The sequence below is a fragment of the Phodopus roborovskii genome, unplaced genomic scaffold (genome assembly GCF_943737965.1).
Source record: "Phodopus roborovskii unplaced genomic scaffold, PHOROB, whole genome shotgun sequence".
In the NCBI taxonomy this organism is placed as follows: domain Eukaryota; kingdom Metazoa; phylum Chordata; class Mammalia; order Rodentia; family Cricetidae; genus Phodopus; species Phodopus roborovskii.
Window position 1 is genome coordinate 31,587,643 of NW_026126540.1, and position 16,006 is coordinate 31,603,648.

Genomic DNA, 16,006 nt, shown 5'->3' on the forward strand with positions numbered 1-16,006 from the left:
GCCAGGCAGTGCTTGGCATCGAAGGCCAGGCTGCGGAGCTGGCAACTCATTCCAGAGCCCATAGTAACCATAGTGGCGGGTGTCTTCGGATTGTAGTTTCAGAAAGCTACTGCAAGACCAATGCGTTTAAAACAGTGGGAGGGAGGCAGGCAGACACGGTGGGGAGACCAATACGGAAGCTGCAAAGTGCAGTTGAAAAGTGTCCAAGACCCATCATGGTGATGTCTGTGGGTGTCAGAAAGTCTTGGGAGGAGCATCTTAAACGCTTCAACCAGGCTTTTGTGTGAAGAATATGCAGAGGTTGGGCAGCCCCTCCTGCAGCCTTGACTATCCTCAGCAGCCGACAAGGCTCTTAGGATGAAGTCTCTCCATGGTCTCTTCCCCACACAGTTCCTTGTATCTGACCCACGATCCTCTTGGGCTCCATGGCCCTCACCTTAGCTTCATATCCATGTCACAGGAGACTCTAAAACTAATCATCCTAGGGTGCCCTCCGTCAGAACAGCTGGCACAAAGAACCCCCAGTCTGTGTGGGCTGTAGGCTGGACAACAGAAGGAGAGGGGGTAGAATGGAGATCCCACCACAGTCAATGTTCCCCCAAGTGTAGGATCGAAGAGGTGAAGAGGGTGGCTTCTCACTTGGACCAAATATCACTAAGTGTCATCTTCATTGTGATGTGGATAACACCATCACTTCCCTTGTCCCTTGTCGATGCCAGAGTTTCTTTATCATTCCAAAAAAAGATAAAGTCCCAGCACATTAGAATTTAACTTTCTTCAGAATTACTATTATTAATTAACAGGGAGCTTAGCTTTGTGTTACTATTGGTTAGTACTTGTGTAATTGCCATTTGCAAATCAAGTTTACACCCGTTTGATTTGATCCTCATACTAACTTCTCAGAGGCTGTTACCTCCGTGTTCCTGGGAGTCAGACGAGTCATGTGATTTATTTAAGGTCACACGGTGGTTAAGGAACAAAGCCAGGACTTGAATACTTGTGTCCAAACCCTCAACTCCCAGGTGTTTTCCTCTTGCTGCCTCTCGGGGTGTGGGTAGATTGTTCTTGCAAAAGCCATTGTGCACAGCAGGTCTGCTGTAGATGTCAACATGGCTTCCTGCTCTTTCTAGTCGTGTCTTTTTAAAAATGCTTTTTTTGTCCTTCTGATTGATTGGACATCTCTGTCTGGCTTGCATTAAAGAAGAGCCTGGCTGTTAAAGTACCAGGGCTTCACTGGCATTGGCCCTTCTTTGAATCGCAGGCAAACACTTCATCACAGTCAGGACGTTTACCTCGGCTGGAAACATTGGAGAGGATGGCATCCTAAGCTGCACTTTTGAACCCGACATCAAACTCAATGGCATTGTCATCCAGTGGCTGAAAGAAGGGACCATGGGTTTGGTCCACGAGTTTAAAGCAGGCAAAGATGATTTCTCTCAGCAGCATGAAATGTTTAGAGGCCGGACAGCAGTGTTTGCTGATCAAGTGGTGGTTGGCAATGCTTCCCTGAGACTGAAAAACGTGCAGCTCGCAGATGCTGGCACCTATACGTGTTACATCCACACCTCAAAAGGCAAGGGGAATGCAAACCTTGAGTACAAGACTGGAGGTGAGTTGCTTCTGCAGGGCGGGGGGAGAGAACCCAAAGATATCTGAGAATAAAGGGCATGCGCTGCTGATGAAATATCATGGTGAGTTCATAAATGACCATAGATGGCCAATATTGGACCGAAATTCTCTCAGTTCTGTTAGTAGCCATCTTGTTGTTATGCCAAGACCATACCAACTTTCAAAGTGACCTGCTATAATATTAGGGCTTAAAATACTTTCTTCTAGCCTCTCATCTTTGGATTTCTAGGTGTATTCTGAAAGACAGTCTCTCCCCATCTCTCCAGAGTCTCACTCTGTAGCCCTAGCTCTCCCGGAACTCACTCTTAGACCAGGCTGGCTTTGAAATCACAGAGATCTGCCTGCCTCTGCCTCTGCCTCCCAACTACCAGGATTAAAGGTAAAGACCACCTGCCATTGCTAATAAGAGAAACCTACCATCTGTGCTGGGATATTTCTATACTAATCAGGCCCAGTGAAACCCACATTTCCTTGCCAAACTGGTCTAATAGATATTTCCTGAAGTTATCTACAAGGGATTCAGATGGATGCAATGAAGAATATGAAGATGATTAATAAACATGGTTATTTCACAGTGCTTCCAGTATAGATCTTACAGAAGTGAAAGTCTGTGCGACGAACAACACCTTTGGAGAAGTAGAAATAGAATGACTGAGGGGTCAAAGGAAGGGAGAGAGCACACCCAAATGCACACGAGGGAAGGGATAAGAAGCCCCCATGGAGAAGCTGAAAGGGGTCTCAAGGATGGGCATAAAGTAGCCTGTGCACTGTAGCCTAAACTAGTCTTTGTAGACCCTTCTTGAACACCTCCCATGTATATGTAACACTACAATGCATGGCCCTAGGGTCAGACCTGGATGGGGAGAGTGCACACAACCTATCTGAGCCTCAGCCTCTTCCTCTGAAGAGGAAGACTATGTCAAATAGTAAGAGCAACTGCACAAACTTCAGTGAAAAGCCTAAAACAGCGAGACGAGAAGCCATAGTACTGAATTATGACTTGGGGTCTAAAACATGCATGTTTTTAAATGTTTACTATGAGGGAGATGAAACAAATTCTGTTCAGACAGAAACTCCAAATAATTGACTTCCCTCTCCCCTTCTCCAGGAGGTGGAGGTGCCATTTAATAGTCCTTCCACTTAGTTCAGTCAGTGTATGTTGCAGGAGTGAAGCCAACTTTCAAAGATACCTGACACACATTCCCTCATGTTGACAATTGGGTGTGGAGAGCTTGCGCCTTCTAGCATGCCATGTTGATGGGAGACCTTTACCCTACCATGGTCTTCCTCTCCAAAACCCACAACCCGACTCTAACCATGGGAAGAGCATCCCATAAATTCCAGCAGAACAACACTCTACACAATAACTGACCACTAGTAAAGCTGTTAGAGCCATAAAAAGCATGAGAAGATTGAGAAAATGCCAGAGCCCATAAGAATCTGAAGTGACTCAATGACTAAAAACATGATGGCATGCTAAATGAGATTCTGGGGCAACAACAGGAAAAAAACCCAATATTAATTGGAATATGGGTAAAATACAAATAAAGCCAGAAGTTTAATTAAGAATAATGCTGGTTTCTCAATTTTGACAGAAGGACAATGTCTATGTAAGATGCTATTAGAGGAAACTGAGTGGGAGATTTACAGGCGTTATCTTTTACCAAATACTGCTTTTGAAACCTCTATGTAAATCTAAAGTTGTTCACATAACGAAACCTATTTGCAAGCTACTCTTAAAAATTAGTATATTAGGACAGCCTGGGAAGATGGCTCAGCGGTTAAGAGCACTGGCTATTTTTCCAGAGGATTTGGATTTAGTTCCCAACGTGCACATGCAATGCTCACTGCAGCTCACAACCATTTGTAGTTCTGGCTCCAGGGGATCTGATGCCCTCGACATGCACTGTATGCACATGGTATACACACACACACATACACACACACATACACACACACACACACACATACACACACACACACACAGAGAGAGAGAGAGAGAGAGAGGCAAACACTCAAATATATCAAATAGAAATAAATACAACTTTTTAAAAAATTAGAATCAGGCAGTGGTGACACACGCCTTTAATCCAAGCACTCGGGAAATGGAGGCAGGAGAATCTGAGTTCCAGGGCAGTCTGGTCTACAGAGTGCAGAGTGTGTTCCAGGATAGCTAGAGTTGCTAAAAGAAACCCTGTCTTGGAAAGAAACAAAAACAAACAAACAAACAAGAACAAGAGAAAAAGGAAGAAAGAAAAAGAATTAGTAAAATAAAGTAATTACAAAATTTAAAGTTTTATCATGGGTATAATAACAGATAACCATTAGAATTATTTTGAAAATTAAATAAAGTAATATCTGGAATACATCTCTAGCACAAATTATACTCTCAAGACTCAGTTTCCCCCATCATCTCCTAGGCATGTGTTGCCTACCTGCTCTAAGCATGTACATTTCATCCCCCTCACTATGGAACAGGCTCACTGGGGTGGGAGAAAAGTGCAGGGTGTGGTAGCACATGCCTGTATTCTCAGTGTGCGGCACTGAAGGCCAGAGGATCGGGAGTTCCATGTCATCCCCAGCTCCATGGTGAGTTCAAGGCCAGCATACATAAGGCTGTCCCAGACATAAACAAACAACAGCAAGGGAAAGGTTTACCTTTTGTTCTCACACAGCATCACCCTAACCGTGAGCAAAGAAACAGCTAAGAGCCTTTATGAACTACTGGCTGCCTGGGGGTCTGGTGTGATGGTTCAGCAGGTAACGGTGCTCAGTGTTCAAGCCTGTTAACCTGGGTTTGAGCCCTGGAGACCATGTGTCTTGGTTACTTTTCAACTGTTCTGAATAGACACCATGACCACGGCAACTTTAGGAGAAGTTTATTGGGGCTTTGTTTCAGAGGGCGAGTCTATGACCATCATGGTGTAGAGCATGACAGCGGGCAGGCAGACAGGGCACTGGAGCAGTAGCTGAGAGCTCACATCTGATTCACAAGCACGAGGCAGGGAGGCAGCTCTAAGTAGGAATGGTGTGAGCATGTGAAACCTCAAAACCCACCTCCAATGACACTCCTCCTCCTACAGGGCCACCTTCTAGTCCCTCTCAAACAGTTCCACCAACTGGGATCACGTATTCAAACATGAGCTTGTGGCAGCCATGCTCATTCAAATGACCACATCATGTAAAGATGGGAGAGGAAAGCCAGCTCTACAAAACTATCGTCCAAGCTCCACAGGTGTGCTGTGGCAGTGTACCCTCAAAGTCTTCGTCATCACCATCATCACAACAATTCTTAAAAGTATTAATTGTGGACTGCCATTTGGATTTAATAATAAGCCCATACCCCTAACACTTCCTCCCTTCTTTCCTTCCTTCCTTCATTTATGTATTCATTTATTCTTCTCTCATGTATTACATCTAGCCCACAGTTTCCTCTCCATCCTCTCTTCTTAGCCAGTCCCTCCCTGCCACCTCCTCTCTCTCCCAGATCAACTCTTCCTCTGTTTCCCTCAGAAAAGAGAAGGCCTCTCAGTGGTATCAACCAAACATAACAAGTTACAATAGACTAGGCATACCATCCCCTCACATCAAGGCTGGACGAGGTGACCCAGTAGGAGGAAAGGGTCCCAAAAGCAGGCAACAGCCTCACTCCATCTGTTAGGACTCCTACAGAACACCAAGTTACACAACCATAACATATTGTGTTACTCTGCCAAGTTGGAGGAGAAGGAACATCTTAATTTCCAGATGTCACTCTAATGAGTAGCATTTCTTAGAATAAAACAGACAGCTGCCACTCTATTCCTAGATGTCAGAGCTAGAGTATCTACCCAAGCAAAGTCCAAATCCCCATGGCGACAAGACCTGTGAGTAGGCTTGCTGTGGTGATAGGTAAATGCTGTCATGTTGTTTGTTTCTTTCTTCTTCCCCTTCCCTCTTTTACCCGAAAACATGAAATTCAGAAACTGTCCGAGGCTTGGCCCTGTTGTTCTAAGGAAATAGACTTTTGTCTTTCTTCCTTCCTTCCTTCTTTCCTTCCTTCCTTCCTTCCTTCCCTCCTTCCCTCCTCCTCCTCCTTCTTCTTTTTTAATGATCCTTGTACCTGGAGAACATTATCTATCATAACACTGATATACATGAAACTCAGGCCCCTGAGTTTGTGGTCTTGACCAAAGGGATACAATGCACAGGGATGCTCTGAGCAAATCATTATTCATTTATTCCCACAACATAACTGGCCACACACAGACCTTACAGTGGGGAGCACTGACTGAGTCACTTGAGTGATAGAAGTGATTCTGGTTGGTGTTTTGTTTTTAGTTTTGGTTTATCAAGACAGGATTTCTCTGTGTAACAGTGCTGGCTATCCTAGAACTCACTTTGTAGACCAGGCTGGCCTTGAACTCACAGAGATCTGTCCCCTGAGTGCTGGGATTAAAGGTGAGTGCCACCACAACCCAGCTGATTGTGTTTTGAAGACCTAGTACTTTAAGGCTTTTTTGTGTGTAATCTGTTTTTCCTTGACATTTGTCCTTTCTGACTTCTGACCCTGCAGCCTTCAGTGTACCAGAGATAAATGTGGACTATAATGCCAGTTCAGAGAGTTTGCGCTGTGAGGCTCCTCGGTGGTTCCCCCAGCCCACAGTGGCCTGGGCATCTCAAATTGACAAAGGAGCCAACTTCTCAGAAGTCTCCAACACCAGTTTCGAGTTGAACTCTGAGAATGTGACCATGAAGGTTGTGTCTGTGCTCTACAATGTCACAATCAACAACACATACTCTTGTATGATTGAAAACAGCATTGCCAAAGCCACAGGGGACATCAAAGTGACAGGTGGGTTTCCTGAGGCTTCCCACTCCCCTCCTTCCGGTGCTTCTGGAGATGAAACCCAGGATCTGGGGCTGCTAGCCAAGCACTATATTCCCAAACACACCTGCAGACCTCCCTGTGTTTTTCACATGTATTATTAGAGAGAAAGCAATATGTCAATTAAAATTGAATTTATCTAATATGTACCAGGTCACCAAAATCTCTAGTCTCACAGATGCTCTAGAGCAGGGGTTAACCTGTGGGTCATGACCCCTTGAATGACCCTTTCACAGGGGTCACCTAAGACCATTGGAAAACACAGGTATTTATATTACAATTCTAATAGCAGCAAAATTACAGTTATGAAGTAGCAATGAAAATAATTTCATAGTTGGGGACCCCCACAACATGAGGGGCTCAAAACATTAGAAAGGTTGAGAACCACTGCTCTAGAGATTTTGATCATAATTCCATTTGACACTGATTTATGTAATTGAAAGCCTAACACAGCACAGTAATTATAGAATATTGGTTGAAGGTGGTGACTGAACCTGTCATGGTGATGCATGCCTTTATTCCCAGCCTTTGGAAGGCAGGTGGATCTCTGTGAATTTGAGGCTAGCCTCATCTACAAAGTGAGCTTCAGACCAGGCAGAGGTACACAGTGAGATTGTCTCAATCTCCTCCCTCCAAAAGTGCGTTGACTAACTTCATCTCATATGCCTTCTTCTCTGTTTTCTGGAGAGCTTTAGCACTCCGACAGTCTTTGTAAGTCAGTGGGAATGTTGACTATTTGTCATGTATTTAACTGATCTACTACATCCTAAATTCCCCCCCCCCAACTTGCGAGATCCCATTCTGTCCTTAAGGAGGAATTGAATCTGAAGATCAGAGGTCGACCCACTGACTCAGTTTTAGTCAGCCATTGTGGGATTGAGTGACATCTCACCAAGACTGACTAGTATTGACCACTATTGAGGAAAATCTGGAAACCTTAGACTGAAGTGGATCTCTGGGCAGCCTGTCTGAGACTCCCCCTCACCTGTCTGTGGTGCTTTAGTGCATGCCAAGCCTAGGAGGAAGCAGTTCAAGAAAAACCAGACTCAGCTGGAACTTATGAGGCTGTGGCTCCTTGTGCTTTGCTGAAGCCTTCCTTCAGACAACAGAGTTCGCTGAAAGAGTTTCCATCTTTATCAAGTGTAGAACAATGCAACAAATATCTTGTATGCCCAGGATGAATATAATTGAATATAACTGAGTAAATCATAGGAGTTTACATTTTTATTAGAATTATATTTATGGAAGTTAATCTATGGAATGGCAGAAAATAGTCGCAAATCATTGATCTAATAAGGTGTTACTACCCAAGATATTTAAAGAACTCTTGTAACTTAACAACAATTAAATAGCAAAAATTTAAAGGTTTATTTTTTTCAGTGCTAGACTGGCAGACACAGGGCCTTGTGCAGGCTAGGCAAGCAGTGTAGCACTGAAGTACATCTCCACTTCACATGTGTGTGTGCTTTTCATTTGGTGTACATGTGTATGGTTTTTTTTTTCATGTGTTTGCAAACATGAACTGAAACAGGGGCTCTCAGTCAAACCCAGACATAGTCTCCATAGCCAGCCTGATCAGGGGATTGATCCCCAGTTTCTACCCTTTGAGACTGGAATTATGGGAGCTGCAATGCTCACCCACATTTATGTAGGCTTTTTGGGATCTCAAGTCCACTCCTCATGCTATTGTGGCAAGCATCTTTAACCACTGATCCATTTCTCCAGCCTGAGAATTGAATTTGAAAATAAGCATATGAGAAAAGGGGCAGTTTTCCGATTATGTTATTCAAATGACCAAAAAGCATATCAAAATGTGCTTCATGACATCAACCATGAGAGGAAAGCTAAGCGAAACAGCAGTAAACTAATCTCCTCAGACCCCAGGCCCATTGAGATGGTCGCCATAAAGACAATGTACAGGATTAACAAGGGTTGGTGAGGAGTAGAGGAACTGGACCACTCATGCACTGACCCTCTGCAATCATCAGAAATGACGTGTTCTTCTAAAACTAGCCTAGCCATATGATCTGACAATCATATTTTTAGGTATAGTAAAAAAAAAAAAAGGAAATCAAAGAAAAGTCTTAATATTTTTATGGTCATGGAAATAGTAATACTATGTAATACTATTTATAATAGTCAAGAAAATTAAAGCCTGAAACATCCATTGATGACATAGATGGCAATGTACAAAATAAAATGAAATACTAGTCGGCCTGGACAGTTTTTCAACAGCTTTATATTTTGTGCTAAGTATGTTCATAGCACTTTTAAACCCCAGTAGATACCTAAATAAATGCTACAAATATCATTAAAAAGCTAACCCCAGCATTAATATGGGACCTCTAAGAAAGAGCTATTAATTGTGACTAGAGTGGACCAGTAAGTAAGCAGAATTCAAGTTAGATTTTAAAGGAGAAAATAAACAGTTTTGAGAGATTAAGAGGCCTTGAAGTCAGGAGCCTGTGGCAGTGGTCCAAGGGAGGAATTGGGAGGAAAAGGAAAGAGAAAAAAATCAAAAGTTGCTTGAACAAAAACCAACAAACAAATCTATAGGCCTTGATAAAGCAAATATGAACATCAAGAGAAATAGAAGTCAAAATGGGTTTGATATCACTACCCAGGATGTCTAGGAACCTGGCAATGCTACCAACCAAGCAGGGAAACAGAAACAATGAGAGGGAGGGGACGATGGTTTAGCGATGTGGCTCTTCAGATATCCATGGGGGATGCAGGCAGAGATGTCCAGTGCTTGACACATCAGCCATCACATGTGGGCTTAGGAGGCTACATTCCCATTCCACGTATTTCATTCTGTGAGGCGGGATCCCTGTGTGTGTGTGTGTGTGTGTGTGTGTGTGTGTGTGTGTGTGTGTGTGTGTGTGTGACCTTTTAGTGTCTATCTTCCTTCCTCTTACACCCTTCCCCAGAGGAGCACATCAGAAGCTGGACTACATAGCTTAGCTCCCCTTACCCTTCCTCCTCTGCCATTACCATGAAGTGCATACTCCGCTCTGTTCTCTAAGCCAACAATATTCTAGGGGCAGGATCTGTCCCAGAAGATGGAAGCCTGCACACTCTGGCTCTGTCTGCCCCAGGGCAGGAGTCTGGGCTGCAGACTACCTGCTTCCTACAAAGTGTCACCCTTTATGACTAGATTTTTGAGCAATATAGATGTCATTTGTGTCTTCTGCTTGCCTTGCCTTTATCCTTCTTTTCCTTGGCTCAGCACTAAGCTGGGGAGAGAGTATTATTTACTGGACTCCTCTGAAACATGACAAAGAGATGGCTCAGCGGTTAGGAATACCTACTACACTCTCTCTAAGGGCACCCAAATTCAGACCCAGCAGCACCCAAATGGGGCAGCTCACAAGAACCTACAACTCCAGCTCCAGGGGATCCAACACCCAACTCTGGACCCTTCAGGAACCGCACTCACATGCATATACCCACAGCAGATACACACACATAAAAATAAATCTCTAAACAAATGAAACCCAATAGTTGGTATGAAAAAGTATTTACTGACAGGTGGTGGAGGCAGCGGCACATGACTTTAATCCCAGCACTTGGGAGACAGATGGATCTCTGTGTGTATGAGTCCAGTCTGGCCTACAGACTGAGTTTCAGGACAGCCAAAGCTGTTACACAAAGAAACTCTGTCTCCAAAAAACAATTACTGGATAATTACATTTTTAACTGACATATTTAGTAACAACAATAAATCCAGATGTGAAACTTAAGACAGAATTAAGCTAAAGAAATACATTTGTAAGTGAGAGTCATGGCAGAAATGGCTATTAGGCTAAGTGTGTCTACTATATTTGTTGTGTTTGCAGCTAATACTCGAGTGACCATACACCAGGTACCATTCTAAGTCACTCAGGAATCCTTGTAATAACCCTGTGAAGTAAGTAGGCCATTCTTATTTTAGCTTTCTTTGTAGAGGAAGAAACTGGAACAAATGAGTATTGAATTACTGAACTTACACACATAATGAGTGACAAAACTGTAACAGCCACATGAAATTGGACTGTCTAGGAAGAAAAGAGTAGAAGATGAAATTGATAATTCCTTATCATTTTATAGAGGTTTGATAGAATCTGATGACATAAAACCTTCAAAGGCCACAGCCTAGGGAAAAGTAGGGCCAAAATCAAGGCCCTAGCTCGGGCCCTGTGGTTAGCTGCCTTTCATGTAGTAACCTTTGTTGGTGCCATTTTTTCATTTGGCTGCATGCATTCTCACTGAATTAGAGCACAGAATGGACCTTGTTCCATAGGAAGGGAAACTTGAGTTGATTCTAGAAGTGTGGATAGAGGAAGACAGAACTGCCCTTGTTAGAAACAAATGGCCCCATTTTCCAGAAGTTCTCCCTTCGTCATGTGAAGGGGACAGCTAGCTTCTCCTCTGCAACTTTTGACTTTTTCTCTCTTTTTACAGATTCGGAGGTCAAAAGGCGGAGTCAGCTGCAGCTGCTGAACTCAGGGCCTTCCCCACATGTTTCTTCGGTCCTTTTGGTCGTCTGGGCGCTCCTATCTCTCTGCACTTGCCTGATGCTAAGATGAGGGGGCTTGGCCACACAAAGGCAGACAAAGTTACTGGGACAGCAGGTGAGATAAGCTCAGTGTGTGCTGGACAGGACAGGTGTAGCCCATGCCCTCAACAGCGGAGCCATTTCTCCAGCTGTAGACTATTTGTTAGGAGGCAGGAGTCAGACAGCCAGCATCATCAACCACAGAAAGGAATACCCATTGACAGGGACTTTCTCCCAGCATTGTGAAAAGCAAAGGTTTGTTGGTGTCTGGCACCAAAGAGCAGAGTCCTGAACGACAGATACAAAAACAATTATTTGTGTAAATTCAAACACCTGTTCATTTGCTGAGTCACTAGTGGACGCAAAAATACCTTTTCAAGGAGCAAGAGCTGTTCAGCCCTGACTAATTATCCCAGGCTTCCCTGATATTCACAAAGCACAGTGAAAGGCATGTTAATCACTGGGTAAGCGACCCCCTCCCACCCTCAGCCTGTCCACCTTGGGCCCAGCTGACTCACCAGTTAGCCTCCTGCTGAGATGTGTTCTCTGGCTCCAATTGCTGATAGCACATTTCCATCTAAATGTTCTACCAAAAGTAAAATTTGCTCAACACTGAGCTGAAGTTCCAGTCAGCACACCCACATGAACTCTGAGACATTCCCATGAGGCCTGACACTCAGTCCCAGGGGTTTTTCCAACTGTCCTGTCCTTCATGTCACTGTGTTCCATGGACCCTGCCTACAGTGTTTCCTCTGGGTTGTCTCTCACACTGATCCCAATCCATTTTTTTATCATCTTATATCCAAGTTAATGCTAATTTATTTCATTATTGTATGTACATGGGTGTTTTGGCCATATGTATGTCTATGCACCCTGTATGGCCCACAGAAATCAGAAGGGTGTATCAGATTCCCTGGAATCAGAGTTACAGACAGTTGTGAACTGCCATATGGGTGCTGGGAATTGAACCTCGATCCTCTGGAATATCAACCAGTGCTCTTAACCACTAAGCCATCTCTCCAGCCCTAGGCTAAGTATCTTCCTGTTACAGGTGATAGAAAACTAGGTACCAGATGAAAATATTCAGATATGATTTCACCATGGTGTCTTTTTGTACAGAAACCCAGAACAAGTCTGAGCACAACTGTATCAGAGCTATTGTCTTCAGCTGAGCAACCAGAGTCCTCTAATTTCTCTCAAATGTCCCTTTGCCCCAAACACACACACACACACACACACACACACACACACACCACGCCATACCATACACACCACACCACACACACTACATACACACCACACCACACACACAGACACACATACACACCACACACACAGACACACATATACACCACATACACACCACACCACACACACAGACACACATATACACCACATACACACCACACCACACACACACACCACATACATACACACACACCACGCCACACCACATACACACACCACACACAGACACACCACACAAACAGACACACCACATACACACACCACACACACACACATACCACATACATACACACACACACACACACCACGCCACACCACACCACACACACAGACACACAGACACACATACACACCACACACACAGACACACATATACACCACATACACACCACACCACACACACAGACACACATATACACCACATACACACCACACCACACACACACACACCACATACATACACACACACACACACACACACACACACCTTTTGCTCTCTCCCTCCCTGCCCCTTCTGGGAAATTTATTCTACAGCAATTCATGTCCATGACTTCCTGTATCCACTTCAGGGAAGAGCTTTTCAAGCGAAGGCCCCTTTCCTGAGAGCCCTTGAATCTCACATTCACCCCACCCTCTCTGAGGAACATGTATGCCTTGTGTAGGGAGTTAAGATCTGGAGACAGGCAGAGATCTGTTCATTTGTTTCTTCTCTTCCCTCTCTTGTTCTCTAAGCTCTTCAGACAGTGCAGTGTAAAAAGTGGGTTCTTCATCAGGAACCCTGCCAGCTCCCATCACCTCTGACCCCATGGTTTTCTGCAGAGGGAGACTCCCCCCAAGTCCCTTAGGGACGTCACAGGTGGAATGAAGGACTCTATCTTCCTTCCTTGGTGCCTGCTTCCTTCCACTCTAAATGAGTTTTTAAATAAGCAGCAACTAGATAATATGGCCTATAGAGTAAGGCTTATCTATCCTTTCCTTATATTCCCTTAGAGCAATAATTTTCAGCTTTTAAAAAAGTCATGCCATACATGTAAAAGACGGTGTTCATACATAGAGTTACATGCTCAGTTACCACTTTGCTCTCTATAGAAAATAACTTTATAGAAGAATAACTTTAAACCAAACAAATTTTTTTTTCTTGAGGAGATTTGGGGTCTGGTTTTGTTTTTCTCTAGGAAGATTTCTAAAATAAAGGGACAGATCATTGTTTGAGACACAAGTTATTATAGGCCATGGTATTTTAGGTCACACACTCTCTAGCTAGGAATAGACTCAGACAGTACAGGATCTTCCAGATTCACCCCAGGAACCTGTCCATCCTTCATCTCTTGGGTTCTATTTGTTCTGAGGACCTACTTCTTTCCTGAGACTATAACTGAATGTCCTCCTTTAGTATAAAATTTAAGCCATCACCTTCCCTCATCAGCCCATAGACCATGGATCATGGCAGAACAGAATACAGAAAAATAAGCCTGTTTCAAAACAGGAAATACGCTCACACAGAGGCCAAGGGAAGGAGACTCAGGATGCTCAGTAAACGTTAGCTGAGGGCCTCTTGTGATGTCTCACTGCTGTTCTTTTCAGAATCCCAGGAATCTACAGAAATGTTTTCCACAAGATATGACCTCCTTTTGTATTTCTGGGAGAAAAAGAATTCGTGTCTAGAAGTCTGGAGTGAACAGACAGGAGTAAGATGCAAAACAAGAAAACAAGAGCAACCTATAGACACCTCCAATAGGAACAAGATGAACCTTGAAAATAATTCAACCAAACTAGAGTGTAGTAAGAGTTATTACAATGTGTATAGGGGTGGTGCTTACCCATGTCTCAGGGACCTCCCCTTACCCACCAGCTCCTGGGGAGTGAGAGGATGGGCTGTTATAATGTTGCTCTGAAGGTTCCTGGATGGTTTTGATCATCATATACTCGTTTTGTATTCAGCACATTAAACGTAGTGTACACTGTGAAAAGCAGCTAATCAGCCGCCACTTCACAACTGAGAGGTGGCAGCATTTGAGTGACAGGCCCAGGGATCCATTTCTCATTAGGATGCTTTCAAAAGTGCTTTGGCTTCTCCTCCCACCTGACAAATGCCAAAGATGTAGGGAGGGCGATCATAATTTCAGGGCAAACAAAATAGTTGAGTGATGCTGATTTTCCAAATAATCTGAATAACTTCTCTCTTGCAAACAAATGCAACTTATTTCTCAGATAATGTAGATTTGTGAATAGCCCAGGATGGATGCCGTTCCCATCCTGCTTTGTGGCCTTATGTCATCATAAGGTTTGAAGTTTCTACTTTCCATCCTGCATGGGTAGCTGTGACCTCAGCTTCCAACCTCTAGAGCACCGGGAGTAAAGTGGAGTGATGATTCCCCCCTTCTCATTTTTCACATGACATTTGGCAGTGTAGAAAGACTAACTGGCACAGCGAAAGGAAGAAGGAAAGCAGGGTTGCTGGTGTCTGGAGGAAAGCGCTCAGATTATGTTCAATATTTTGCAATAGACAGGACATGTCCCACTGACAAAGAATTGGTCCAGTTCCAAATGCCAACCACCTCAAGGTTAGGAAACCCTGGATTGGAATAGAAAAGATCCAGGAAAAGGTGAGTGTAAGAAAGCCCATTTGCTTCCTGACAGTGGGCATCAGCTTCTGTCTCTGGCTACTGTTCAGAGAGCCAGATCTCTGCATTTTGTGACATCCTTCAGTGAACACTTGGCAAGTGACAAGGGAAATCCTCCACGGGATTATCTTCTGCTCCATGAACTGTTGCAGCCCTCTCCCTTCATCCTGTACCACACAGGAAGCTGGTTTAAATGCTGCCTGATTTTCATTTCCAGTGTTCTGGCTCTGGATTTTAGATCTCAAGACTGGGCCTGAACAAAACACAAGTTAAGGCAACAAAAGTGGACCTTCCTGGAAACACTTACAGACTTCTAGGTTGGGGGGGGGGGTTTCTGTTTGTTTTTAGGGTGCCACTGAGCTAAAAGAAAATATGGCAGTGCTCTTTGAAATAAAGACTTGAGTGAAGGGTGTATGGACAGAGAACACTCTTCACCAAAACCTTTCCCACGCTCATGTGTGGATCACTGTTTCCCTGGACTTTGGATCACAATATCCGTATTACATTTTGTTACAGAAAGGTTGAGACCATTCGGAAAAATTATTAAATACACATTCCCTCCACTGTTGTCTGCCTGGTCTGTCACAGAAGGTGAAAGCAGAAAGATGGATGAAAAAGCTGTAAGACATGGTCAAAAGATTATTAGCACCTCCCACAGATAACAGGCCTTCCACAAACATTAGTTGGTTAATGAGAAAGGATGGGACTCTGTATGGGTTGAGTGTCCAGGGTTGTTAAGGAAATTCCTACAGGCTTGTACCAGCCTAACCTGTTTCCATCAGAGAAAACACTCATGGCTCTTGATTTAAGACAGATAAATTCAGGGACAGACACCAATTGCACTAGTGTCATAAAAGACAACTCTTTTTTTTTTTTTTTTTTTTTTTTTTTTTTTGAGATGGGGTCTCTCTATGAAGCTCTGCCTCTCTGCCTCTCCTAGAACTCACTATATAGACCAGGCTGGCCTCAAATTCAGAGATCTGCCTGCCTCTGCCCCTCAGTTGCTGGGATTAAAGGCACGCATCACCATTCCAAGCAAAACAACTTTTGCTTGGAATTGCCAAGTTTTAGATCTGAAAGAACCTCAAAAATCATCTTTTT

General features: G+C 43.8%; 1 protein-coding gene across 1 annotated transcript in view; it reads left to right on the forward strand.

Moving 5' to 3' along the window:
• Vtcn1 (V-set domain containing T cell activation inhibitor 1) overlaps positions 1-11,106 on the forward strand; it is a 60,244-nt gene extending 49,138 nt beyond the window's left edge. The window contains exons 3-5 of the mRNA XM_051199210.1: positions 1,262-1,609; positions 6,185-6,463; positions 10,940-11,106. Of these exons, the coding sequence (XP_051055167.1) occupies positions 1,262-1,609; positions 6,185-6,463; positions 10,940-11,064 (752 nt within the window). The 3' untranslated portion in view covers positions 11,065-11,106. The remainder of the gene's footprint in view (positions 1-1,261; positions 1,610-6,184; positions 6,464-10,939) is intronic.
• Positions 11,107-16,006: the final 4,900 nt, after the last annotated feature.